Source organism: Odocoileus virginianus, chromosome 11, assembly GCF_023699985.2.
Source record: "Odocoileus virginianus isolate 20LAN1187 ecotype Illinois chromosome 11, Ovbor_1.2, whole genome shotgun sequence".
Classification (NCBI taxonomy): Eukaryota; Metazoa; Chordata; class Mammalia; order Artiodactyla; family Cervidae; genus Odocoileus; species Odocoileus virginianus.
In genome coordinates this window covers 10,790,583-10,812,500 of record NC_069684.1, presented here as the reverse complement: position 1 = coordinate 10,812,500, position 21,918 = coordinate 10,790,583, and the positions used below count along the sequence as shown (strand labels likewise).

General features: G+C 43.5%; 1 protein-coding gene and 1 long non-coding RNA gene across 29 annotated transcripts in view; one reads left to right on the top strand and one right to left on the bottom strand.

Moving 5' to 3' along the window:
• The window catches only part of PROX1 (prospero homeobox 1), a 60,003-nt gene that overhangs the window by 35,668 nt on the left and 2,417 nt on the right, over positions 1-21,918 (bottom strand). For 3 of the 10 annotated variants that reach the window (XM_020899305.2, XM_020899315.2, XM_070473926.1), the window contains exons 1-3: positions 19,047-19,505; positions 9,050-10,841; positions 2,134-2,241 (exon numbers count right to left, since the gene is read on the bottom strand). In XM_020899305.2, coding sequence (XP_020754964.2) covers positions 2,134-2,241; positions 9,050-10,774 — 1,833 coding nt within the window. In that variant the 5' untranslated portion in view covers positions 10,775-10,841; positions 19,047-19,505. The other 7 variants (XM_020899306.2, XM_070473925.1, XM_020899307.2 and 4 more) reach the window with 7 other exon arrangements.
• Positions 17,029-21,918, top strand: part of LOC110140446 (uncharacterized) — a 171,574-nt gene continuing 166,684 nt past the window's right edge. For 12 of the 19 annotated variants that reach the window (XR_011490257.1, XR_011490252.1, XR_011490254.1 and 9 more), the window contains exons 1-3: positions 17,030-17,391; positions 17,898-18,263; positions 19,107-19,187. This is a non-coding gene — a long non-coding RNA (uncharacterized lncRNA). Of the gene's footprint in view, positions 17,392-17,897; positions 18,264-19,106; positions 19,188-21,918 lie in introns of all 19 variants that reach the window. The other 7 variants (XR_011490246.1, XR_011490249.1, XR_011490242.1 and 4 more) reach the window with 3 other exon arrangements.

Below are 21,918 nucleotides of genomic sequence, written 5' to 3'. Positions count from 1 at the left end.
TTCCAAAAATAAAAGAGATATGACCTTTGGTGATTTTCTGCTTTGCATTATATGCCCTACTCTTTCCCCTCCATTAGAGTAGATAATTGGGAGTTAACCAGGCTCACATACACTCTAACAGCCTTCTCTTCCAGTATGGACGGAGTATGGCTAGAATCTATAATCTGAATATTAGTGCTTTTTTAAAAAATGAAATAGTCATCCAGGTATTTAATTGTTATTTACATAGAGTGAATGATTATTTGCAAAGCTGAATGACTAAATGTATTCTAAAGGAATGGGAACAATTTCTTGTTGGTTTACAGCGTCTGGTATTTATAAAGCTACAAATCAACAGTCTCCCCCACCCTTGATCTTCCCCCCACCACACATGGGCAAAAACATGAATGCTTCTAGTATTAGTATCTGCATCTGCTGTTGAGTAGTTCTGCAGGCTCAGAAATGCTGCTGACTCCCACCCTCTAGGTGGCTGCATTTCAATCACAGGTGAGTGATCCCTATGTATGCAGTTTGTAAAGCTCTTTGGACTTTTTCTGGTTGAAGGGTGCTATCGAGATAATATAAAGCACTGTTTTATTATATCACAACACTGCAGATCACTGTACCAAGAGGAGTGATGGAGGTAACAGGGACACCTACACATACATACACACACATACACATACACACAGTAACAATTTTCTCCCTCTGCTCCATGTTCCCCTCCTAGAACTAAAGTATTGGGAGGGTTCCTGGAAGAACTAGGCTCTAGAAACTGGTCACTTCTCAGCCAATGGGCAAATGCCCTTCAATCTGTCAGCTTCCGATGGTGCCCCACCAAGGTTCAAACCCCATCCCGGCCCACTGTGGCCCTCGACCTTTCTTTGCCTAAAGATGCTTAACCAGCCGTTCAAGTTCCTGCCTGTCTCTGCCTTCCCATGCTGCCCAGTCTGCTGGCACGGAATGAGGAGGAAACACGCCTTCCACTTAAGGAGCTCAGCCAGGGAAGGAGAGAGATAAAAGGCTGAAGTTGCTGCACAATTCAAAAGCAAACAGGACAGAAAACAGAACTTTTCTTTCAAGGCCAAGTAAAACATGGGTGAAGGAGAGCATGGGTCGGCCTGCAAAAGGGGGCCAGTGATGCAACTCAGGCATCGGGCACAAAACCCACCGCAGAGGGAGGGGAGCGCTGGAGAAAGGAGTACGTTTCGGCAGCTCATGGCTTCTCCATGGCAGAGATAAGAACTTTACACACGGGGGGTGGGCAGGGGAGGGTGGGGGGGAAGAGTACCCAGCCCTAATAAACTAATCTCAGCTAATGTAATGTTTATCGAGTTCCTTGGATAATGATACCAGGCGTGTCATTATCATCATCAAAACCCAATCTCTGTTTTAAAAAGTTACAGATGATTAACACAACATCAAGTTGCTGCAAACAATTACTTAAAACCCCCACACAGACACAGACGCACGCGCGCACACACACACGCACACGCGCACACACACACACAGAACCAGGAGGTCCCCATATTCTGTAGAATGAGGGAGGCTGCAGCTGTAGGCCGACAGCTTTCATATCCTCATTTGAATAATGTGTCCTGAATCTGTCACTTTATTCATTCTCCTTATGCTCAGTGTACTCTACATCAACAACAAATTAAGTTGTAAATAAGAGACAATCATCACTTTTGTTTTTAAGCAGCTACTGCAGAGAGAATTTCAATGTACGCTCCTTTCGACAGGGGGGAAAAAGAGGTGCTAGAGTTTGCTTTCCTAAGCACAAATATGGGGAAACTAACAGAAACGAAAACAGAAACAGTTCACTGTGGCTAAGGGGAGGAAAAAAAATTCTCTAAAGCGCATCCCTCCAGGACCAGCTGAAATTTCTTCCAAGAAGTTATTTAGACATATAATGACAGAGGAGAAGTTTCCGGGACTAGAACGAAAATCCGTGCGCTCAGTCGTTTGGCCTTAATACACAAGGAGCCTCCTTGCTTGGCACAGCTTTGGAGCGAAGGACAAGTGCATTAAATCAATTACAACACAGGAGTATTCACTAAACGACCCCATACTCATCTCCATTAACTTCTAAGAGTTCAAATTACTACCTCATGCACAGAAACTGAAAACATAAATACTGAAAAATGTCCTTACCTTTACATCAGAGAAGTAGGTCTTCAGCATGTTGGAGCTGGGATAACGGGTATAAAAGAACATGAGCTTTGCTTTTTTCAAGTGATTGGGTGACAATCCTTCCTGCATGTAGGATGCAATTGGTTAAGGAGATAGTTTCTTGAAACGCAGGTACCTACCATCCCTACCATCCCTCCCTCCCCCCTGCCGGGAGTCTGGAGGCCCACCCAGTAGCCACGGGAATTCTGGAAGATAAACGACTCTGGCCATGGAATTCATCACTAACTTGCTCTTGCTGGCTCAGAATGACCATTGCTGGTCAGAAATTGCCAAACATAACAGTGAGGATGCACAATTGAGTTGTGGGATCTTGGTGACTTCCTGGTGAGGATGGCAAAACATTTATTCCCCCTGTTTGAGGTCCTTAGGCTATCTATATGGTCACTTGTTGCTAAGGAGACAAATGCGCCCAACAGGTATTGCACAACTCTTATCATGAGTTTTTTTCCTTCTTTGCATTACAGTTCTGTTTGTTCTTCTCTTTGCTCTCTGCAGTTGACATCCAATTATTATACTAATGTAAGTGAAAATATAAAATGCATTATTTTGATCACTGTTAGGCAAGCTTCACATTTTACCTTTTAGTGCTAATATAACGGAGCATCTTGACTCACTTACTTCCTATCTTATTATTATATCTTGTTAATTGTTTTCCTTTTCAATAATAGCTAAAACTTGGGAGGGGTAGTTTGGGCACTGAGAGAACAGGGAGGGGGTCTTGCTTTTGTTAAAGCAAGGATCCAAAACCAAATACAATTTGCCTCTCCTGGATTTATAGTTAACTCCTTGGAGAGTGGCACAGTGGTTGGGGCTAACAAATCAATAAATGTGGGTTAGCAGATCAATAAATGGCCACTTACCCAAAATAAGAAGGCCTATTTATCTGGAAACATCATTACCTTTTAGATCTGTAAACAGCAGCAACTAAAACAGTTCCCAAGAGAATGTGAGGCTAACCATAACAATCCCGGCTTCCTGATTCTCCCCCAGATTCTTGGCACTCCTCAGCACACTCGGAGCGGGGATGGCTCTGGTCACATCTGTGCCGCAGCCTGGCCCTGCCATTTCCTCAGCAAATTAATGGCTTTATAATTTATCAGAAATGAAGACGCACGTGGAGAAAATCAATGTGGTCCCCCACAAGGTCAATTAAGGGTCCTTCCTAGAAGCTCCTCTAAGGATTTTCTCTTAAAAGAGAATCCGGGAAACAAAAAAAATAAGGAAAAAGAAGAAAAGAAAATGTGCATGTGTGGTTGTATGCACATATGCACAAACACACACACACTTGGCTGACAAGCTCCACAACCATTTCACACCACACGAAGCAAGGTCAAACAAACACAGATATTTAAGAAAGGCAAAGGTTTCTAAATGACCTCCATCAAGTACAGCGTGCCCAGCCTCAGGAACAGAGGGGGAAACCTGAAAGTTCCTAGAGAAGCATAATTGAATTAATATTGATAAGCTCTTGACTACGTATAAGAGGGGGCTTAACCAAATATAATGCTGAGAATTTGATCAATTAGCATGCCCTTTAGTATCATGCAATTGGAAAAAGATCACCTTGGTCTGTGAATTGAAAAGTTAATGCCTTTTGTTTTCACTGAAAATAAACACTAAACACCGAAGAAAGAAATTTTGATGTGAGATCTGTAAGCCAAAGCAGCTTAGCTGAACTTGTGTTTTTGTTTGAGATCCTTAAAGATTACAAAGACGGTAATTTATGACTGACATACTTCTTGTGCCAAGGAAAGAGCTGAAAGGCCCTCCAGTAACCTCCATTAGACCGAGAGAGGGGACTAAAGGAGCCCGGCACACTTCAGGACCATCTGTCCAAATGGATAAGTGAAATAATAGTTGCAAGCTGTCTCCTATTGCCTCGTGATAAGAGTTTTAGGCAAGTCCAAACTTCAACAAACATGCTCAGATCTGGGTTCTAATCTGTTCTTTCAGACCGGCTACATTCAAACAACCTGGTACATTTAATTATTAGCGGGGAAACGTCCCAAATCTTTTCAAATTCGGTCTCATACAAAGCAAACTGCTTTGCTGAGGCTCTCAGAGATTTCTTGAGCCACCAAAACTTCCTGGAGCTTTCAATGTCTTTAAATTATGCTAAGATGTTTTCATCATTTTTATTTAAAAAAAACGAAAGAGCAAAGTATCCATCTTCTTTTGATTGGGATTTAGAGGCTTTTTATTTCATGACAAAATCATCCTAATTTGAATTTCTCAAGTCTTTTTTTTTTTTTTTTTGCTTTAAAATGCTTCCTGTTGGAAATACTTGGAATCGATCAGTGGCAACAGAACACAGAATACATCTTTATTTCTTGCTCATCGTGTAATGAAGATAAAATTCCCATAAAATATATGTTTCTAATAAACTATTAAAAATAGCTAATGAAAGATTTAAAAGCCAACAGTTAGATAATCCTTTTTTTTCCTCCTCAAAATAAATCTGAACTGACCAATTGGTTAATTTCCCTTTTAAGTGCTTGTGCTGAAAAGCAACTGTTCTTCCAAGAAAGCACTAGCTGTTTCCAGGATACTTACACACGCACAATGACTCATGATGGAATAGATTCAGTAAACATACAGCTGTACTGAACACGAGCTAAGCTCCATTCAAGGCCAGGAAAGAAAATGAGCACAAATAAATATTAAGGAGGTAAAGGGGGGGTGGGGTGAGGGGGGATGGAGCGCAAACAAGATCTGTCCCGGCAGCTCATGTGGCTTTGCCTCAATTCTCTTAGCCATAGCTTTGTGAAGACAGATGACATTCAATTCTATGTATAATGCAAAATAGACAATAACTGCTGAAACTTGAGACAGCTGCCAGGTGTAAAAAAAAAAAAAAAGGAAAAGAAAAGAAAAAGAAAAAAAAGAAAAGATGATAAATCCATAAATTAATGAAAGACATCTGCTGGGGAATATAAAAGATCAGAGAAGTAGGGGACTGCAGCTGAACCTAAAACGGTGTTCAAACAACCTGAGGATGTAAGTGTTGTCTGTTTACCAAGCACGGTATAACCTCACCTAAACAACAGCCGCAGGAGCAGCGGAGGCAGCAAAAAGGCAAATGGGAGGATAATAGGTTGTGAAGGCTGCAGGAAGAAAATTCTTTTTTTTCCCCAGCTGAATCCTGAATTGTGGCTAGAGGTTTTACGTGCTGCAGGGCCAACCAGAAGGATCGGGAGTACTAATTCTCAAACGTTTTTGAAATCTGGAGGATTTTAGCTTTCTCCTTAAGCTCTGATTTGCTATGTTTCTAAGAGACTTTTCCCCCTTAGACACCTTAAATGGGCAGAAAAGATCTAAATTCTCACATTTCATAAAGGGATAGAGCCAGTTGTGGCTCCACTAAGAAGTTTAACATAATCAATGGGATATGTAGTTTATGGATTTTTTTTTTTTAAACGTACTTACTTCATAATCAGAGGGAGGGAGAAGAGAGGAACCCAGAGTCTTCCAGTCTTTAACAGTCATGTCTCCCTACAGATAATACACCTAATAGAACCCCTGTGGCCCCACATGACCTCCAAAATTGTAAAAAATCAACTTCTACGGATTCATTCATATTTTAGAAATTCACTTTGAATTCAGGTTTTCTGGGTGGATTTTTAGCTGCAAATTATTAAGCCATTTTCCTTTTTGAACCTCAAGTATTTTTTAACATTCTCCCTAAAAGTCCAACAGGGAAAGCTGGCTGCTGGGGTGCAGAGTCTCCGTTTCTTTACCTGCGCGTCTTAACCGCGCTTGGAACATGGCTCTTGGGCTTTACTTGGGTGCATGCAAATGTTTGAGGCCCGAACAAGGCTATTTTTCTTGAGATGCAAAGAGGATGAATGACAAGGAACATCAGGAGGAAAAACAATTGGCTGGCTGTTTCTTTTGGAATTTGAATAAAACTTAATATTTGATTAAATAGATTCATTTGCAAAGACACTGAACAAATTTTTTATATCCAAGACATGAGCTTTTGGGGCAGGTGCACTGACATTCAGTTTACCATGCACACATTCACTACTGCCTTTCTATCAGAAAAGATACCAAGGTAGTGCATTTCATGATATAGAACATGTATGCTTAATGCGCAGGGCTTGGAATGGCTTTATCTGATAAGCTGATGTCTTTGATAGTTCTTATATGGGCTCCTTTGTTCAAAGAAACAGATGATGCCTTTGGGGTGGGAAAGAATCGTTCCTTAAGTATTCAATTATCCGTTACAGTTTGGAAAGCCATGAACTAAGGAGAAAAGCAATAATGGCAATCATAAAGATACCATTTCATCCCATTTCTCCTCATTTTGATGGAGCTTTTCAAAGGATAACTGCATAACAGGTTCGGATATGGCCTTGTCTACTTAAACTGAAGTCCGCTGGCTTGTTCTGATTCTTAGAGAGTTCTTTAAACTAAAAGCTTGAGAATTTTGCCTAGGCACCATCATCAGGAAAGTCAAGGGAAGAACTCATGGCCACACAAGGACAGAAGACGGTAGAAAAGGAGATCCAGTCTCCCAACAGACACTCCTGTTTCTCACGGCCTTCAGAACTGTGTAGGCTCCAGAAAATGGTACTCGCCTATCTTTTTCCTGAGAAATAATAGAGCAAAGAGATAAATGGTTAACAGGGCGAGGGGAAAAAGAGAAAGAAGCAGAAGCTGGAAGGCCAGCAGGAAGGAAATGTAATCATTAATTGCAGGAAGAGGCCAAAACTATTTAGCAACACACAAGAAATAACTCCAGGTGTAAGCAACTAGTATTTCACACGAACACAGGTGTTTCCAAACCATCCCTGTTGAGCAGAATCTTCTACCATAAGAGAGAGAAGTTATTCATTCCTTTGAAGAAGCAACTAAATTCTCTTTAAAGCCTTTGATATGTATAGAAAGAAAAGGAAGTTCTTTCTATTCAAATCCTCAAAATTCCTCAGGGGATTTAGAGAGGGTGAGACAGAGAGCATAGGCAACATTTAGAGCAATCCAAAGATGGTTTTCTTAGAAGATTTCAATTTATTTAAAAAACCACCACCAGAATCCAGCATCTTGAGTTCAAGAGTTAAGTATGACCTTATAAGACTTTGAAACCTGGTTTCAAATAGTCATCCAAATGGGCATGTCCCTTTCCTGTGTGTGTGTGTGACAGAGAGAGTGAGGGGAGAGCGAACCCACCATCACTACAACTGGCTTCAAAGTGAAGTAAGAGATCTCCAAAGAGCAATGGGGTCTGGCCCTGGACATGAGCCTGGTACGAGCCCCAGAAGACACTCTCCTGCAAAGTGCAAAAAAAATAAAATAAAAAATCAATGCCTGTGTCTTTGTACGTTGCCTTTCTCATCACCAATATTTCAGTTTAACCAATGTTTATTGCCTGCTTATGATGTGTATGACATGGTGCCTGGCACAGCTTTGATTCAAGACTGGTGGATTCAACCTCAGATCTCTGAAAGTTAGATTTGTAAATCAGCAACCAAACCACGACTCATCTATTTACGTCTTCAGTCCTCACATCTTTCCCTCCAGACATTATCTTCTTCTTCCTCTCTATAGAAAGAGACTCTGTGCTTAGCTGCCCAAGAGGGTCTCACACGTGTATTACACATTCACCTTACCAGAAATCTTCACTGCTATCCTGAGTTGGCTGGAAAAGATGACCTTCATATCAAGGAAAACACATTTCTACCACAGCTGGGACTTTGCCCTTACATGGCAGCCTCTGGAGTGGGGATAGATATGAAAATGCCAATCTCTAGTCATCAAGACGATTGCTCAAAACCCTCACGTTAGCAACAGCCAACTTAATAGCTAAATTTTATATCCATCTGGCAATTTCTTATAAAAGAAACATGCCTCTACTTGCCCCCAAATGCTACTATTCTACTCCCCCAAAACATCAACCACACAATTTTTTAAAAATTTACTAAAAGGACCAATTTATAGAGAAAAAAAAATCATGAGTTAAAAATAACTAGAGTTCAGGACAGGTCTAATGAAAAAATATAACTGGCATTTCAAAAGTCAGGTTCAAAATATAAAAGAGACCTAAAAAGAGGCATTTTTAAAGTTGAATACAGCTGAGTTTTATATTTAATTGTGCTCTCTCGCTTTCCAAAATAATTTGCTTTGTGTATGTTAGGACAAAAGATTTCTGTGTATGGCTGAACAGAGGTTAATCATGCATAGAGGCAGCTGCACCAGACCCGAAGAACAGACCTTGGGAGAACGAGAGAGACGGATGTCGTCTGAATAAATCAGTACCTGTATATTTCCCTAAAAAAAAAAAAAAAAAAAATCCCCCTTAAAGATAAGGAGAGCATCTAACTCCCCATTCACATCCATCTTTCTCCCACTGCAAGACTCCCACCAGCAAAGTGTTCCTCATGAGATTTAATCAGGCCTTCTTTAAAAGGACCAGGAGCCTTCTAGATGGCTAAAGGGAGAATTCTTCTTAAGGAATCTTGGGGATCTCGAAACTGACTTTACTCCACTATAAAACTTACTATTTTAAAATCTGATGAGTGCGATATTACACTGAGATTTCCCCCCTCCCCCATCCTCTAAAAATACTCTTGGGGGGAAAAAAGAATAAGAAGATAATACAGGAAGAAAGAGCAGGAAAAAACACGGCTGCAAAATCACAGATGAAATAGGAGCGCTTGCAGGCAATCAACAACTTGTGAAAGTTGCAGGCATGTTGGTTTCCTGTAAAGCTTTTGTGCAACCAGAAATGCCACGCGCATGTTGATAAAAGCCTATGACTCGGAATAAGAGGACAGACTGGAGAAGACTCTAAAACCTTGGGTAAACCTGACCTTGTGGGGAAGCCTTTTTGGTTTCAGTTTGTTTTCTCTTTGGGGTGGGGGGGCAAATGAAAGGATATTGCACTTCCCGAATACGGTGAGATCTCAGACATGTCTTGAAGATCGCCACACTCGGATTTGATGAGAGACAAGGAGAGCCCTTCCGCGGTGCTGGGTGGGTGTGCTGGTGAACAGGGGTGGTGGCTCAGGTGGTGGGACGACATCTTGGTCCTCAGACTCGTGGTCTCCCTAGTTAAGTCTAAGGATTCAGGAGAGGCTCGGTCTTTCCCCGAGAAGGAGCCGGTGGGAGCACCTATTGGACTCTGAAACGGGTAGGCCATCAAGGGGAGGGGGAAGGGGTGGCGGAAGGTGGACGTGGTGAAGCCCGCGGTGGCCGACAGGGGCGACTGGTGCAGGGGCTGGTGGTGGCCGCCGGCCGGGGGGCCGGGGGCAGACTGGTCCGAGGAGTTTTTGCGGACCACCAGGGGCAGCGCTTCGGTCTGGTCTGTGGAACCCGGCATCTGCACGTTGCCAAAGGTGTCCAGGGGATTCGGAATGATGACATCGCCAAAGCACTGCAGGCGCTGGTTGGCGGTGTGGAAGTTGTGGTTCTCCCCGTTGACTGCAAACCTGGCCTGGGGGATCTGCAGCGGTGGGAAGACCTGAGGAACCTGGCGGGAAGGTTTGGCCGAGAAGACTTTGACCACCGTGTCCACCACTTGCGACATGGCAGTGTTCAGTTCCTGTTTCAAGGTCTCGGCCAAGTGTTTGCCTTCGGGCTGCAGCGAGTTGGGCCCAGGGTCTCGTTCTTTGTGGCTGCCTTCCCGCTTGGGCTTGTTTTCAGCCATTTCCTGCTCCCGGATCAGGGCCCGGGCTCGGTCGATGAACTGCCCCGGGTCCAGCTCGCACATCTCGTTGTCTGACCTCCCCACCGAGTCCTGGGCCCGGGCCTCCAGGATCTCGGAGCGCATGCTGTCTTCAGACAGGTTACCATCTTCATCATTTTCAGAGTCGGTGCTGTCATAGATTTGGTAGAACTTCTCCTGCAGCTGGCGCAGCTGTTTCTGCATGTCCTCCAGCTGCTGCTTCAGCTGTCGGCGCTCCTCCCGCTTCTGTTCTTTGCGGGCTGAAACCAGCTGCTGGAAACTCTGCTGCTGCTGCTGGGGCAGCTTCTGCTTGCGTTTGTTTTCTCGGTAACTTTCGCGGGGACTCACGGACTGCGGGGCCATCTCTCTTTCATTTTCATTGCCCCGTAATGCCACACTGGGGGAATGGCTCATTCCCCGGATTATATTCTCAACCCGGGCGCGCTTTGCTCTCAGGTGCTCGTCGCATAAGCGATCCATATCAAACTGGCTCATAGTAGGCCTGCCAAAAGGGGAAAGACACTCTGGGGGGCTGTCTCTTGAAGAGTTGCTGCATATATCCTCCTGATGTACTTCGGAGCCTGTACTAGAGAGACCGCTGGCTTGGAAACTGGGCTCTGTGCCACCATTTTTGTTCATGTTATTTTTCAACAGCTGGGAAATTATGGTTGCTCCTGGAAAAGGCATCATGGCATCTTCATACGAGTTCGCCCTCTTCAGCAGCTTGCGGAGTACGTTTGACTTCTCCCCATCTGCATGCTGCACCACTGAATACTCAACATCCTGCTCGGAACCTTGGGGATTCATGGCACTAAAAAACGTGGCTCTTGCCTTAGCGAAAAATGCAGATGCTGCGCCTACCGTCCTTTTCACTCCAATGTCAACTCTTCTCCTCTTGGTTTGCCGGCTTAAGAGGGCTGTGCTGTCATGGTCAGGCATCACTGGACAGTTATTGTGCCATCTTCAAAAGCTCGTCAGCTGGGCACAGCTCAAGAATCCCGGGACCCTGGCCAACAGAACAAAAGGACTGATGAATCATTTTCTTTAAATTTCTCCAAATTTCCTGACCTCAATCCTGAATCAAATGCAAAATGCATAGGCTCTGGGATTTATGGCACATTACAATTATTGCAATTTATTATGCACTCTGCTTGAAATGAAACATTTTTAAATATTTCTGCTCCACTGGTTTAAGATGGATTAAGATTAAAAAAAAAAAAAAAAAGCAAAAACTGCTTAAGCACCAGTAATATGATTCTCTTTCACAAATGCCTAAAATGATACTGTTTATCTTCAGAAGAAACAGTAGATTATAAGAACACAGCCTCTGACAACCAATTGATTAAATTTTGGGCACTGAGATTCATATTACAAAAGCAGATAAAAGTGGTCCATACTTAAGAAATAAGGTTAAATTTTGAGGATGCATGAAATCTGAATGAAAAATTCCATCTGCAATAGAATTATTGTGGCTTTAATGCTATTAAGGGGAAACAAGTCTAAAAAATGCAAATATTTCACATACACCCTTTATTACTGAATTTTAAAATATTTTTGTCATATGTGAAATGGGGAAGAGAACACTCCCATCAGCATCTTTCCAACACAAATGGTCAATTTAACATGGAAATAAATGCACAAATACTCATTTTACAAGTCTGCTTATTTAGCACAGATACTTGGTTTTTTTATTACTAAAAATCACATCTGAAGATGGTGTCTGTTGCTGGATTTTAATGTAAGTATAAGGATATTTATAAATTTTTATCTTGTCTTTTTGATGACTTAAATTTTAAAGTTGGACCCAGTGCAAAAGAAGGACATTATCACATTTTAGAAATCCATATGTGGAACAATAAATTGAGTTAGGCAAGGATAAATACATCATTAGTACTAGTTGTTTTTTTTTTTTCCTATAATCTGCCAAAATAATACTTCATATGCCTGAAGAAACTCTTTAACATACACCATTTGTGAATCTTATTTCTCATGCCAAATTAAAACATTAAAAAAAAAAAAAGGCTGAAAGGAGATACATAAAGAAGAAAGAAGATAATGTCAATTAACTATGTGAGAAAGGGAAATACTGTCTCTGCATATGAACTTCCATTGTTTCTTGAGAACACAATATAAAAAGAGAATATCCTTCCTTGCATTTTACAAAAGGCACTTGACATATTTTGTGGTGTTAACCAGTGATGCTAACCCCAAATTCTGTCTAAACGTTAAGATGTCACATCTCCTTGCTTACAATGGACGTTTTAAGAAGAAAATGAAAATATTTTTTTTTTCACACGGGGTTTATCTAATATTAAACTTCACGTTTGCTTAACAGAGCACATCTTCACAATAACAGGGTCTATTGCCAAAGGCAGCGTGCAGAGTGTTTGGAAGAGCTCCCATCTCTTTCGGTTCACCTGTAAAAACATCTACGTGCTCCCTAGGACTGCATCTGTGGCTAGTTTTAAAGAATGACTATCCATGCAAATAGGCATAATTTCAGCATGAAATAACCTGTAAAAATCAAGAAAAAGCTCAATGCTTAGATGGCAATGTGTATTTTTTTTTTTAAGCAACAAAGATGTCATCCTGCAACCCTTGTTCCCAGTTTTCCTATGAAGATGCAACCTTTAAATAAAACCTGGTTCAGAGTGTCAAGAAAGCAACACGATGCTTCTTTATATGTTTTTTGGATGCTCGAGGGTAAAATAGTTTTTGTGTGCCTCAGGATGAAATTTCCTAAACTTGGAATGGAATCAGATCTTGATAACTTCAGCATTAGGGTTCAAAATTGAATTCAAGATGATTGTGACCCCTCACACATTAATAAATGAAATTGGCTTCAGTAATACAAGAATCCAATGGCAAATATTTCACTAACATGTTAGATCTGATAAATCAGGTACAGCTGTAAAGTGAGAGAAAAAAGGGGGGAAACAGACAGACAGGAAAAAAGATGAATTATTTTAAACCTCAGAAAGACTCGCATATTGAGGGGGAAGTCTTTGCAAGGAGGACTCTGTGTGTATATATCAGCTTTTCAAAAAGAGAGTTCATTGCCATTCTTTAAAAATTGTACCTCTTGTCTTTTTGTGTGTAAATCATTTTCTCCTTAATAGCACCTGAAAAGCACACAGGTCTCCAATCAAAATGTTGAATAAACTTTCTGCAGTATTTTCTTCCTCTGTTCCTCTTAACATCCTATCTGGATTTTCCTCCTACCCAGCCTTGTTATAGGAAGAGCATCTCTGCAAGAGAGGCTCAGAAACAACACACTGGTATAAGAGATGAACACAAGGTCACCCACAGCCATCCTTCCTTTCCCAGCTGCCTCTACCTCTGAGTCAACTGCACTTCCTCTCCTCTAGCCGAGGTATCAGCAGCTGCATCCCCACCTCATGCTTGAGCCAAGAGGAGGGCTATGCTTTTTCTAAGGTGGAAAGAAATGATACGCTCATCTTCAGCGGTGAATGCGTGTTAATTAAACATGATCGTTGGCTGATATAAGAAGAAACTCTCCTGTAACTTCTTTAAAATTCCCCAAACGAAACTGATTTTTGCAATTCTCTTTCAACTGGTCAGCATTCTTAGATCAAATAATAATTTGTTTCTGTTTGGGGCTAAGGGAAATTACATACTTTTAGGTATTATTGTAAAATGTACAGCTGAGACATAACAATCAGGACAAAACAAATGGGAAAACTAGGAAAAATGATATAATCCAGCAAGACAAGGCATTATATTAATAGGCGTGAATAAATAAATCTCTCCATATAGCTTTGAGCTGAATTAAAAAATGAAGGTATAGGAGTCATACACATTGAGATTATAACCCATGGAGGCTATAGGAGAGATTAAATAAAATAACTGGTCGACTATAGTATTTTATCAGCATCATGTTTCATAAACAGTATATATAAATATTTTACCACACAAGAAAATGCATTGTTAAATGACTATAATATAAATTAAATCACCTGAAAATGCTTTCAAAAGTGCTTCCGTGACTTCCCAGTTCAGAATTTAGAGAATGCTATGGAATGAATTTATCAGTGATAACAATCTGCCCATTAAAGATTTTTTAAAATTCCCTTATTTCTTAATATATGTATTAAGCCATATGTTTCAACTACAATTATTATTGATTTTTATGATATTTAATCTTGAGTTTAACCTAGCAATGGGAAACCTTCTGATCAGCACTGGTGAACATCAATATCAGCAAGTATGCAGAAAAATACTGACACAGAATTTGAACCCAAATAAATGTATTATCGATTGATACACATATTCTATTCCTTTAAACTCCTTTTAATTAATATGAAAATCTACATGGAACATTTTATTATTAAATATTGGGTTGTACCACTTGTTATCTAACTACACAAATGTTTTAATAACTTCTATACGAGGAGTATCTTAACATTAGCAGATTCTTCCCAGAGAAAAGAGAACAAACATCCAAGTACAATCAAGTCAGATTTTAAGGACTCCACAACATTCTTCATTAAAACCTGAATTATCTGAAGAATGTCAGATAACTTTACAAGGAGAATCCTAAGGAAGCTGATGATAATGTCAGTAGAAAAGAATTTTCAGGGAAGGATTTCAAAGGAACACTGCAGTGTGAAGTAGAAAGTGGTGACGTGCTCTGCTTTAAGTTTACGTATGGATGAGTCCCTTCGCCGTTCATCTGAACCTAGCACAACACTGTTAACAGGCTATACTGCAGTACAAAATAAAAGTTTAAAGTTTGGGGGAAAAAAGTTATTTGGGGAAAGGGGTGCAACCTTTACGCCTCTATCTGGAGTCCAGATTCTGTATAAAGATGTGTTCACTATGGTTTTTATTCAAATAGTTCAGGTAAATCTTTCATGAAATGGGGAAGAAGGTATGGTTGGCATGGTTTCCTGCTTGGATTATATAGATTATCAGTCTTGATTGATAAAATGATTTGAAGAAATTGCTCAAGCCTATGCTTTTACTTCTTTTAGAAAACCATCTTTAAGTGGGCCTCTGATCTACTTGAGTCAAGTCCCTTATGAAATTTCAAGTGGAATAACACCAACAAAGGACACTGTGAATCCATCTGGAAATCAGTAATTCAAGGGGGAAAATCAGATGACTTGATTTAGGTACTCCCCTCCCCCACCCCACTGCCCCCGCCCAGGCCCCCTACCAAGCTGTCCCCTTCACTGTATTTAAGAGTTCATTTCTGCTAATTAGCAACTTTCTCCTTGGAGATGTTCCTGCTTTAAGGTTAAGAAAGCCTTTGGTGTTTACTGTGAATAATCCACTTGATATTAGTTAATACTTAAATTAATTAAGATTGTATTGTCAAAAGCTTATAACAGACTCTAAATTTTCCTATCATAGAGTTCTCAAATCAGAACCATTTCATTTAAAATTCCTCCATTCTATCAAAAATTCCATACATTTTTCACCTGCAAGATGAAAACAGCAATTTTCTGGAACATGCCTAAAATATTCATTTCTACTTATTTAAAAAGTAATAATTCACCAGATTAGTAAACAAAAGGGAGTGAGAAATAACTTCAAGAAGAAACAATTTTTTTTCTTTCTGAAGAGAACTGAAATACTCTAACTGTCCTTTGAAGCTTTAGAATACACCAGGCAATAAGGTTTTAGAAATTTCTTATGTATATGTCCTTTACAATATATACAGATACTTAATTAGAATCCAATTATAACATATCAGGCACAATCCATCTTTCTATTATTAAATTACTAACATTTTATAAGCTTTTATTAATCGTGAACTTTAACATTTCTTATCTCAACAGTTGCAAATGCAAACAATACCTATAAGAAATTCATGAAAAAAGGCCTATTTCACTTTGAATAAATAAAGAGCACGCCTGGCAGCTAGGTTATGTTTTAAGATTATAAGTGCTACTTACAGAAGAAAGATGTTAGGGAATGAATAAAGTGAGAACAAAGATGCATGTTACGTATGCATGCCATTTTTCTCACAAGGTGGTGATTAAACTAAATAGAATTCTGCATAATGGACACATAAAAATATCAATAAGTGCCCAGCACAGAAAATACTTATCAAAAATAAAGCGAATGAACATATCCATAGATGACATATTAATTATGAAAGAACTGCAAAAGCATCCAAGAAAAGTATTAGGAGGAACTTGGATGTTTAAGTTGAAAGAATAAATGACATACACTCTCATTTTCATGAAACAATGATCATCCACCAAGCAACCAAACCAACCAGCAAAAACCATTCGCCATCTAATCTAATTCTACGCAACTCAAGAAGCAGCCTGTTTGAAAGAAAAAAAAAAAATAAAAGATCAGATGTTGAGAATCCAGATATAGTGCCTACACTGAATTCTCAATAGCCTCCTTCACACACGAACCCACAGTCCTTACCTTCATCTGTTTTACCATTGCAGAAAGAGGTCCACGGTGTAGCACATGGACAGGTTAACCAAATTACTCCCCTTTTTCTTCATCACCACCCACAGCCCATTTAATTTTGAAAATGCTCAGAAGTTCCTGCAAGAAACTCTTCAGAGAGCGGACTGCCTGCATCTTGCATCAAATAGAAAAGCACCAGTTACCTCTCACATACTTGAGATTTTCCTTCTCCATCAAAGTACTAACTAGGACATCTGGCACATGTCTGGTACAATGACAGGCTCATTCTACTTTATGAGAGTATTTAACATACGACTTGAAAGAGTTTATGCACATACCTATTCTTTCTGGGCAGGGAGAAAGCACGCTAAAAAGATAAGCGTTAACAACAGTAACACTTTCAAACTGACTTTGGTATTCTTGGCAGTTACACATACTACCCATGGATGTCCAAATCACACACACACAAACACACACACACACACACACACACACACACACACACACACAAAAGAAAGCTCTCACCACTCCCCCGCAACACCCCCACAGACCTGGGAGACAAGCGTAAACCAGAGGGAAGTCAATGTCCCTCCACCTGCTGCCTGAAGTGGGGGGTAATTTCAGCTGCCTGGCAGACAGGAGCCTGAGACACAGCCTCCCTAGCAGCCTGCCAACATCCTTAAGAAAAATAAACAAACACATACCAACTTGTCCCCCACCCCCAACCAAAGGACTCACATGGCAGGGCTCAAAACATAACAACAGCCTAGTTCCCATTAGCCCGGACAATCCTATTAACCAGGGCAACCATAAATTCATAAACCTCTACAACCCTGGAGCACGCACCGTGGTCTGGAACGGTATAGACACACACAGACACGGAGGAAATTTGCACCTGTCTTTCTTGACACAACACACCTGTCAGGCCCTGCCCATGCACAGCCCTCGGGCTAATAGACCTCTGCCTACGTAGTCTAGGAAAGCACTTTTTTTTTTTCTTTTGGTAAGGGAGGTTATAGATGGGAGAGAGAGTGGGGTGGGGAGAGAGAAAGAGAAGAGACTTCTAGCCTTGACTTTGAGAGAAGGCCACCCTGTGCTTGCACAGTTTTCATAAGCTCAAGGAGACAAGCAGACCTTCTTGGAAAAATAAAAACAAGCAGGTGAGTTCTCAGCCTTCCCCCAGGCAGAGTGGGTTCTGGATTGCCAAGAACAGCAGTTTCACACTCCAACCTGCCTCCTTGGGTTATTTAAGACTGTTGATCAACCCCTCCTCCCAGTTCTTCTCAGCCTGACGGGAGGACTCTCAACTTCCGAAAAAAAAAAAAAAAGGTGGAAAAGTGGCGGGAGACCTGTGAGTCTGCCTCCAAAACGACTCCCCCCTTTAACTTCCCTCCCGCGCCCCCCACCCCCCGGCCCCTCCAATCCACACTCTCTACCTACGTTGAGTTTTAGCCCGAGGAGTAAGTGGCGGGCACACCCGAAGAACCAACAACTTGCTAAACTGGGGGCTTTGGGGAATGTCTCCCCCCGCCCCGCAGCTTGCCCTCGTCGCCCCCTCTCCTTGTCTGTTCAGGCAAGATAGCCGCTCTTCCCGCGCCGCTCCCCCTCCTCCGGACTTTTCTTCCCAGTAGCAATCACGCTCACCTCTCCATTCCTCCCTCTCCAGTCCTCCGAAGTGGGGCAAAATTGTAGGTACCACCCAGACGAACCAAGATCAGATGGAAGCAGTCCAACCGCGCCGACCGCCGGCGACGACTGCGAGCAGATCCGCTGGACAAGAACATCCCCTACCCCCACCCGGACCGCGATCCTTCCACACTCCCGCGGCGCTCGCGCCCCAGCTCCCCCTCCGACCACGCGACCCCCCGCCCCCCACGGCCCGAGGCTTCCAGTGCCACCTTACCCTACTGAACTTGACTTAGCCCTGGGTCCTGCGAGCTCAGGAGAGGGGCGCCGCGCTCGTAGCCCGGGACCATCTCTCCACTGCTCCAACCCCGATCTCAACATTTCGGCTTCGACAGCGTTTTGAGAGGCAAGTAGCCGAGCGCCCCCCCACCACCCCACCCCCTCCTCGCTCTCCCTTCCTCCCTACTCCCTGGCCCTCTGCTGGGGTTAAAAAGGAGAAGTGAAAGGTATGCAAATGACAAGCAAATTGGAAGAGCCTGGAAGAAAGGCAGCTATAATAAACAAGACAAAGAGAGAGGACGTGGGGGCTAGCCCAGGAGTTTTCCTCCGGGCGAGACGGGAAGGATGAAGCTGGGGAGGAGACCCGGGGGATCCAGGCGAACAAAAAGCGACCCGGTCCCCCTCGCGGTCCTCTCTCGGGAGAAGAGAACCAGAGAAAGAAGGAAAGGAAGCGAACGCCTCCTCACCGCGTCCCCCCCCCCCCCCACAACCGCCCCCGAAACACACACAAAAGGTGACAAGATCAGCGACAAGTCCAGCACTACCAGCCTTCTGCCCCCTCCACACACACACATCGCCAACACCACCCCCCCAGCCACCAGCAGGAAAGAGAAAGAAATAAAAAGCCAAGCGGATCACTTACTCTTAGGAACTGGGAGGAGCGGAGCGCTGAGTTCCACTGAGGCTCCTGCTTAGAAACTGTTTAGACGCTAATTTTTTCCCCCCTTAAATTATGATTCATCTAAAGAACACCCTTTTCTCCCGGGGATGGGGGTGGGGGGCAATAGATGTGTACACGGGTCTGAGTAATGGGAGTCTCTTTTTCTGGTCTTCTCATTCAAGAACAAGCCGGTACAAGTGATTCTGGAAAAGGGGAGGGGACTCGCGAAGGGGGGGAGAAGATACTTACGCGGTGCAGAGAGCGGTGGGACCCACCGAGCCTTTTTTTTTTTTTTTTTTTTTTGGGCAGGCGGAGAGAGGAGGACACGCGCGCGCACACGCACGGGGAGAGATCTTGCGGGTGATGAATATGATAATTGGACAAGGGACGGTGAGTCCGTGCGGGCACGCGCGAGCGGGCCGGCGGGGAGAAGGAGACGGGAGAGAGGAGAGGGTGGGAAGAGGAGCGGAGAGCGCAGGAGGAGAGGCGAGAGGTGAGAAGGAGAAGAGGGGAGAGAGGAGAGGAGAGGAGCGAAGCGGAGAGGGAGCGGGCGGACCCGGCGAGAGCTCTTTTGCGCCGCTCTGCTTCCCCCGGCTGCAATGGTGTATTATTTCCGAGCGCTCCCTCGGCTGAGGGCTCCGCTCCACAACAAGATTTACTTTAAGACACAGCTGAAGGAAACAGGAAGACTGCACGTCACAGTCTGACTGACGTACCCGGCCCCAGCACCCAATCGCGAGGCGCCTTCGGATTCAAGGGGGGATAGCGAGGCAAGAGAACTTGGGAGGAGAAAAAAAAAATATATAAAAGGGGTGGGGGTGAGGGGCTGGGAGGAGAGGAGGGGAGAGGGGCCCCGCGCTCCCCTCCCCTGCCTCCATCCCCGCCCCCCCCTCCCCACCTCACCCGCGCCCAGCAGCCGCTGCTTCGGGGCGACCGGCTCGCTGCGCCCGCGGCCGGAGCGAGCGGTCTGCGGGCGCTGTGCTGAGCGCCGCTCGGCTCTCACTCGCTCTTCCAGGACGCAGGTCCTTTTTTTTTTTTTTCCCCTCCCCTTCATTTCTCAGATACCGCTGATCGAGTTCGCCGAGCGGCCGAGCGAGTGAGCGCTCCTCGGACGGGGAGTGGAGGAAGGCATAGAAAAAGTGTTCTGGAGAAAAAGTGGGGGTTTAAGGGGGGCTGGGGTGGTCTACGAGGAGAGAGCGGGGACCCTCAAACCATTCCACTTTTTACATGATCGTAGCTAGTATCAGGAATACATGTCACCCTGGCTTTCTTTGAAAGGAGAGGTGGACAATACAGGTAGGTTTGGGATTAAAATAATAGGTGCCAGAGGTTTGGCGTCGGCTCCGCTGCATCAGATATGAGAAGACCAGTATTGGCTGAATCCCAGTTAATCTGTCAAAATTGTTAGGAAGAAGAATATTTGTCCTTGGTTACCTCTAACAACGTTATCTGGATTGTAGGTACAGCAACCTTTATGGGGGGGGCGGGGGACGTAACAAACATTACTACCAACCGATTACCGCTCAGTAACTCACTCACCCCAGAATGATTAGAGAAAGGTTTCATGCAGGATTTACGCCGTTTTGACGCCTGGGTAACAAACTTTAAAGTTTCCTAGGTAAGAAATTTAAAGCGCTTAAATTTCGGGCTTCTGCGTCAAGCCACAGAAAATTCACTTTGTTTTGACATTTCTTGGACGAAAAATAACCAGCGCGATTTCTTTAGATCATGTGGCTCTTGAAGAGCTGCTTGGGATTTGAAAGTTGCTAATGCTGAAGCGCAAGGTTCCAGCCGCAGCGAGGATGTCTCTTTCACCGGGCACAGTAAACGGGCTTTTAATAAGACAACCGCGTTTATGACTTCAAGGTCCTATAAAAGCTGGCACTTGCAAGGGCTGTGAAGCAGAAACATTCACACCCAATCGATAAGACGCTCTTTTTTTTTTTTTTTTTTGGTAGGATGGGGACAAGTATTTTTTGTGTGTCCCTCGAATTTAACCAGATCAAAGGTTGAATCGTGTTGCGTCGTGACAACAGAGTGTTTGTGAAGTGTGTTACAAGTACACTGGCCAACCACCACCACCACCTTCCGCAGCACACACACACACACACACACACGCACACTTTTCCTGGGACAATTTCAGCCTCAAATTCATCAAACTGTCAAGAACTCTAATCTTTGAATAAGAATACTGACAATAGTATGTTCCAGTCCATACCCTGTAGGAAACTTTTGGCACCGGATTCAAACATTGAAAAGAAGAAGAAGGGGAAAAAATTAAGCCGGCCGGGTTAGATGTTGGGGATCAGGAAAAAAAAAAAAAAAAAAAAAGACTTGTTTGAGCATCCCCCCGCCTTCATTTCTCCCTTTTCGCTGCCTCCAGACACTCCCTCCACCCATTATGGAAACAACAGAGAGGCTAGCAAACACACGACTCACACTTCCAATGATCGGCCACTGCATCAAGTGTTCTAATCAAGATGTGACAATTTAGACTGGGCACAGAAATAGTCTAGCCACATGCCCATTAGATACAGGATGAAATAGTGTTTCTATTGGTTGGGTCCTTTCGAGGTAAGCGGGTGTACTGAGCGGAGAAATGTGGGTTCTGTGAATGATCAGCGCTACTTCCTTTTTTCTTTTTCGTCCTAGTATCTTCCTTAAGTATCCCAGTGTGTACCTGATAGCGCCAGCCCACAATTAAACTGGCAGAAGTAAAGGATACATGCCCTCCACACCTTAAAACCATCTGCTCAGTTTGACATTTAAAAGGGAAGAGGGCAGGAAAAGGAGGGGGGAAGGGGGAAGAAAGGAAGCTGAGCGAGAGAAAAGGTTCAGACTCTCGAAGGAAACGTCTTGAACTTTAGCCCACAAGTTTCTGTCAATTGCACCTAGCTCCCGGGTGCACGTTTTGCACACACTGCGCCGGGGAACTGGCTGCGGGAAAAGTTCCCTGCGAGCCCTAGTAAGTCCTTTATCTCTCCCCGGGGAAGGCAGGCCCGAGTCGGGGTCGGGGTACCCCGCTTGGCAAACAAGAAAGCTCCTCCACCCCCTAGCCTCGGCGGCAGAGGCTCGCGGCTCGCCAGCTCTGCCGCGGCGGTTCGCAGCCCGCACTGGGGGC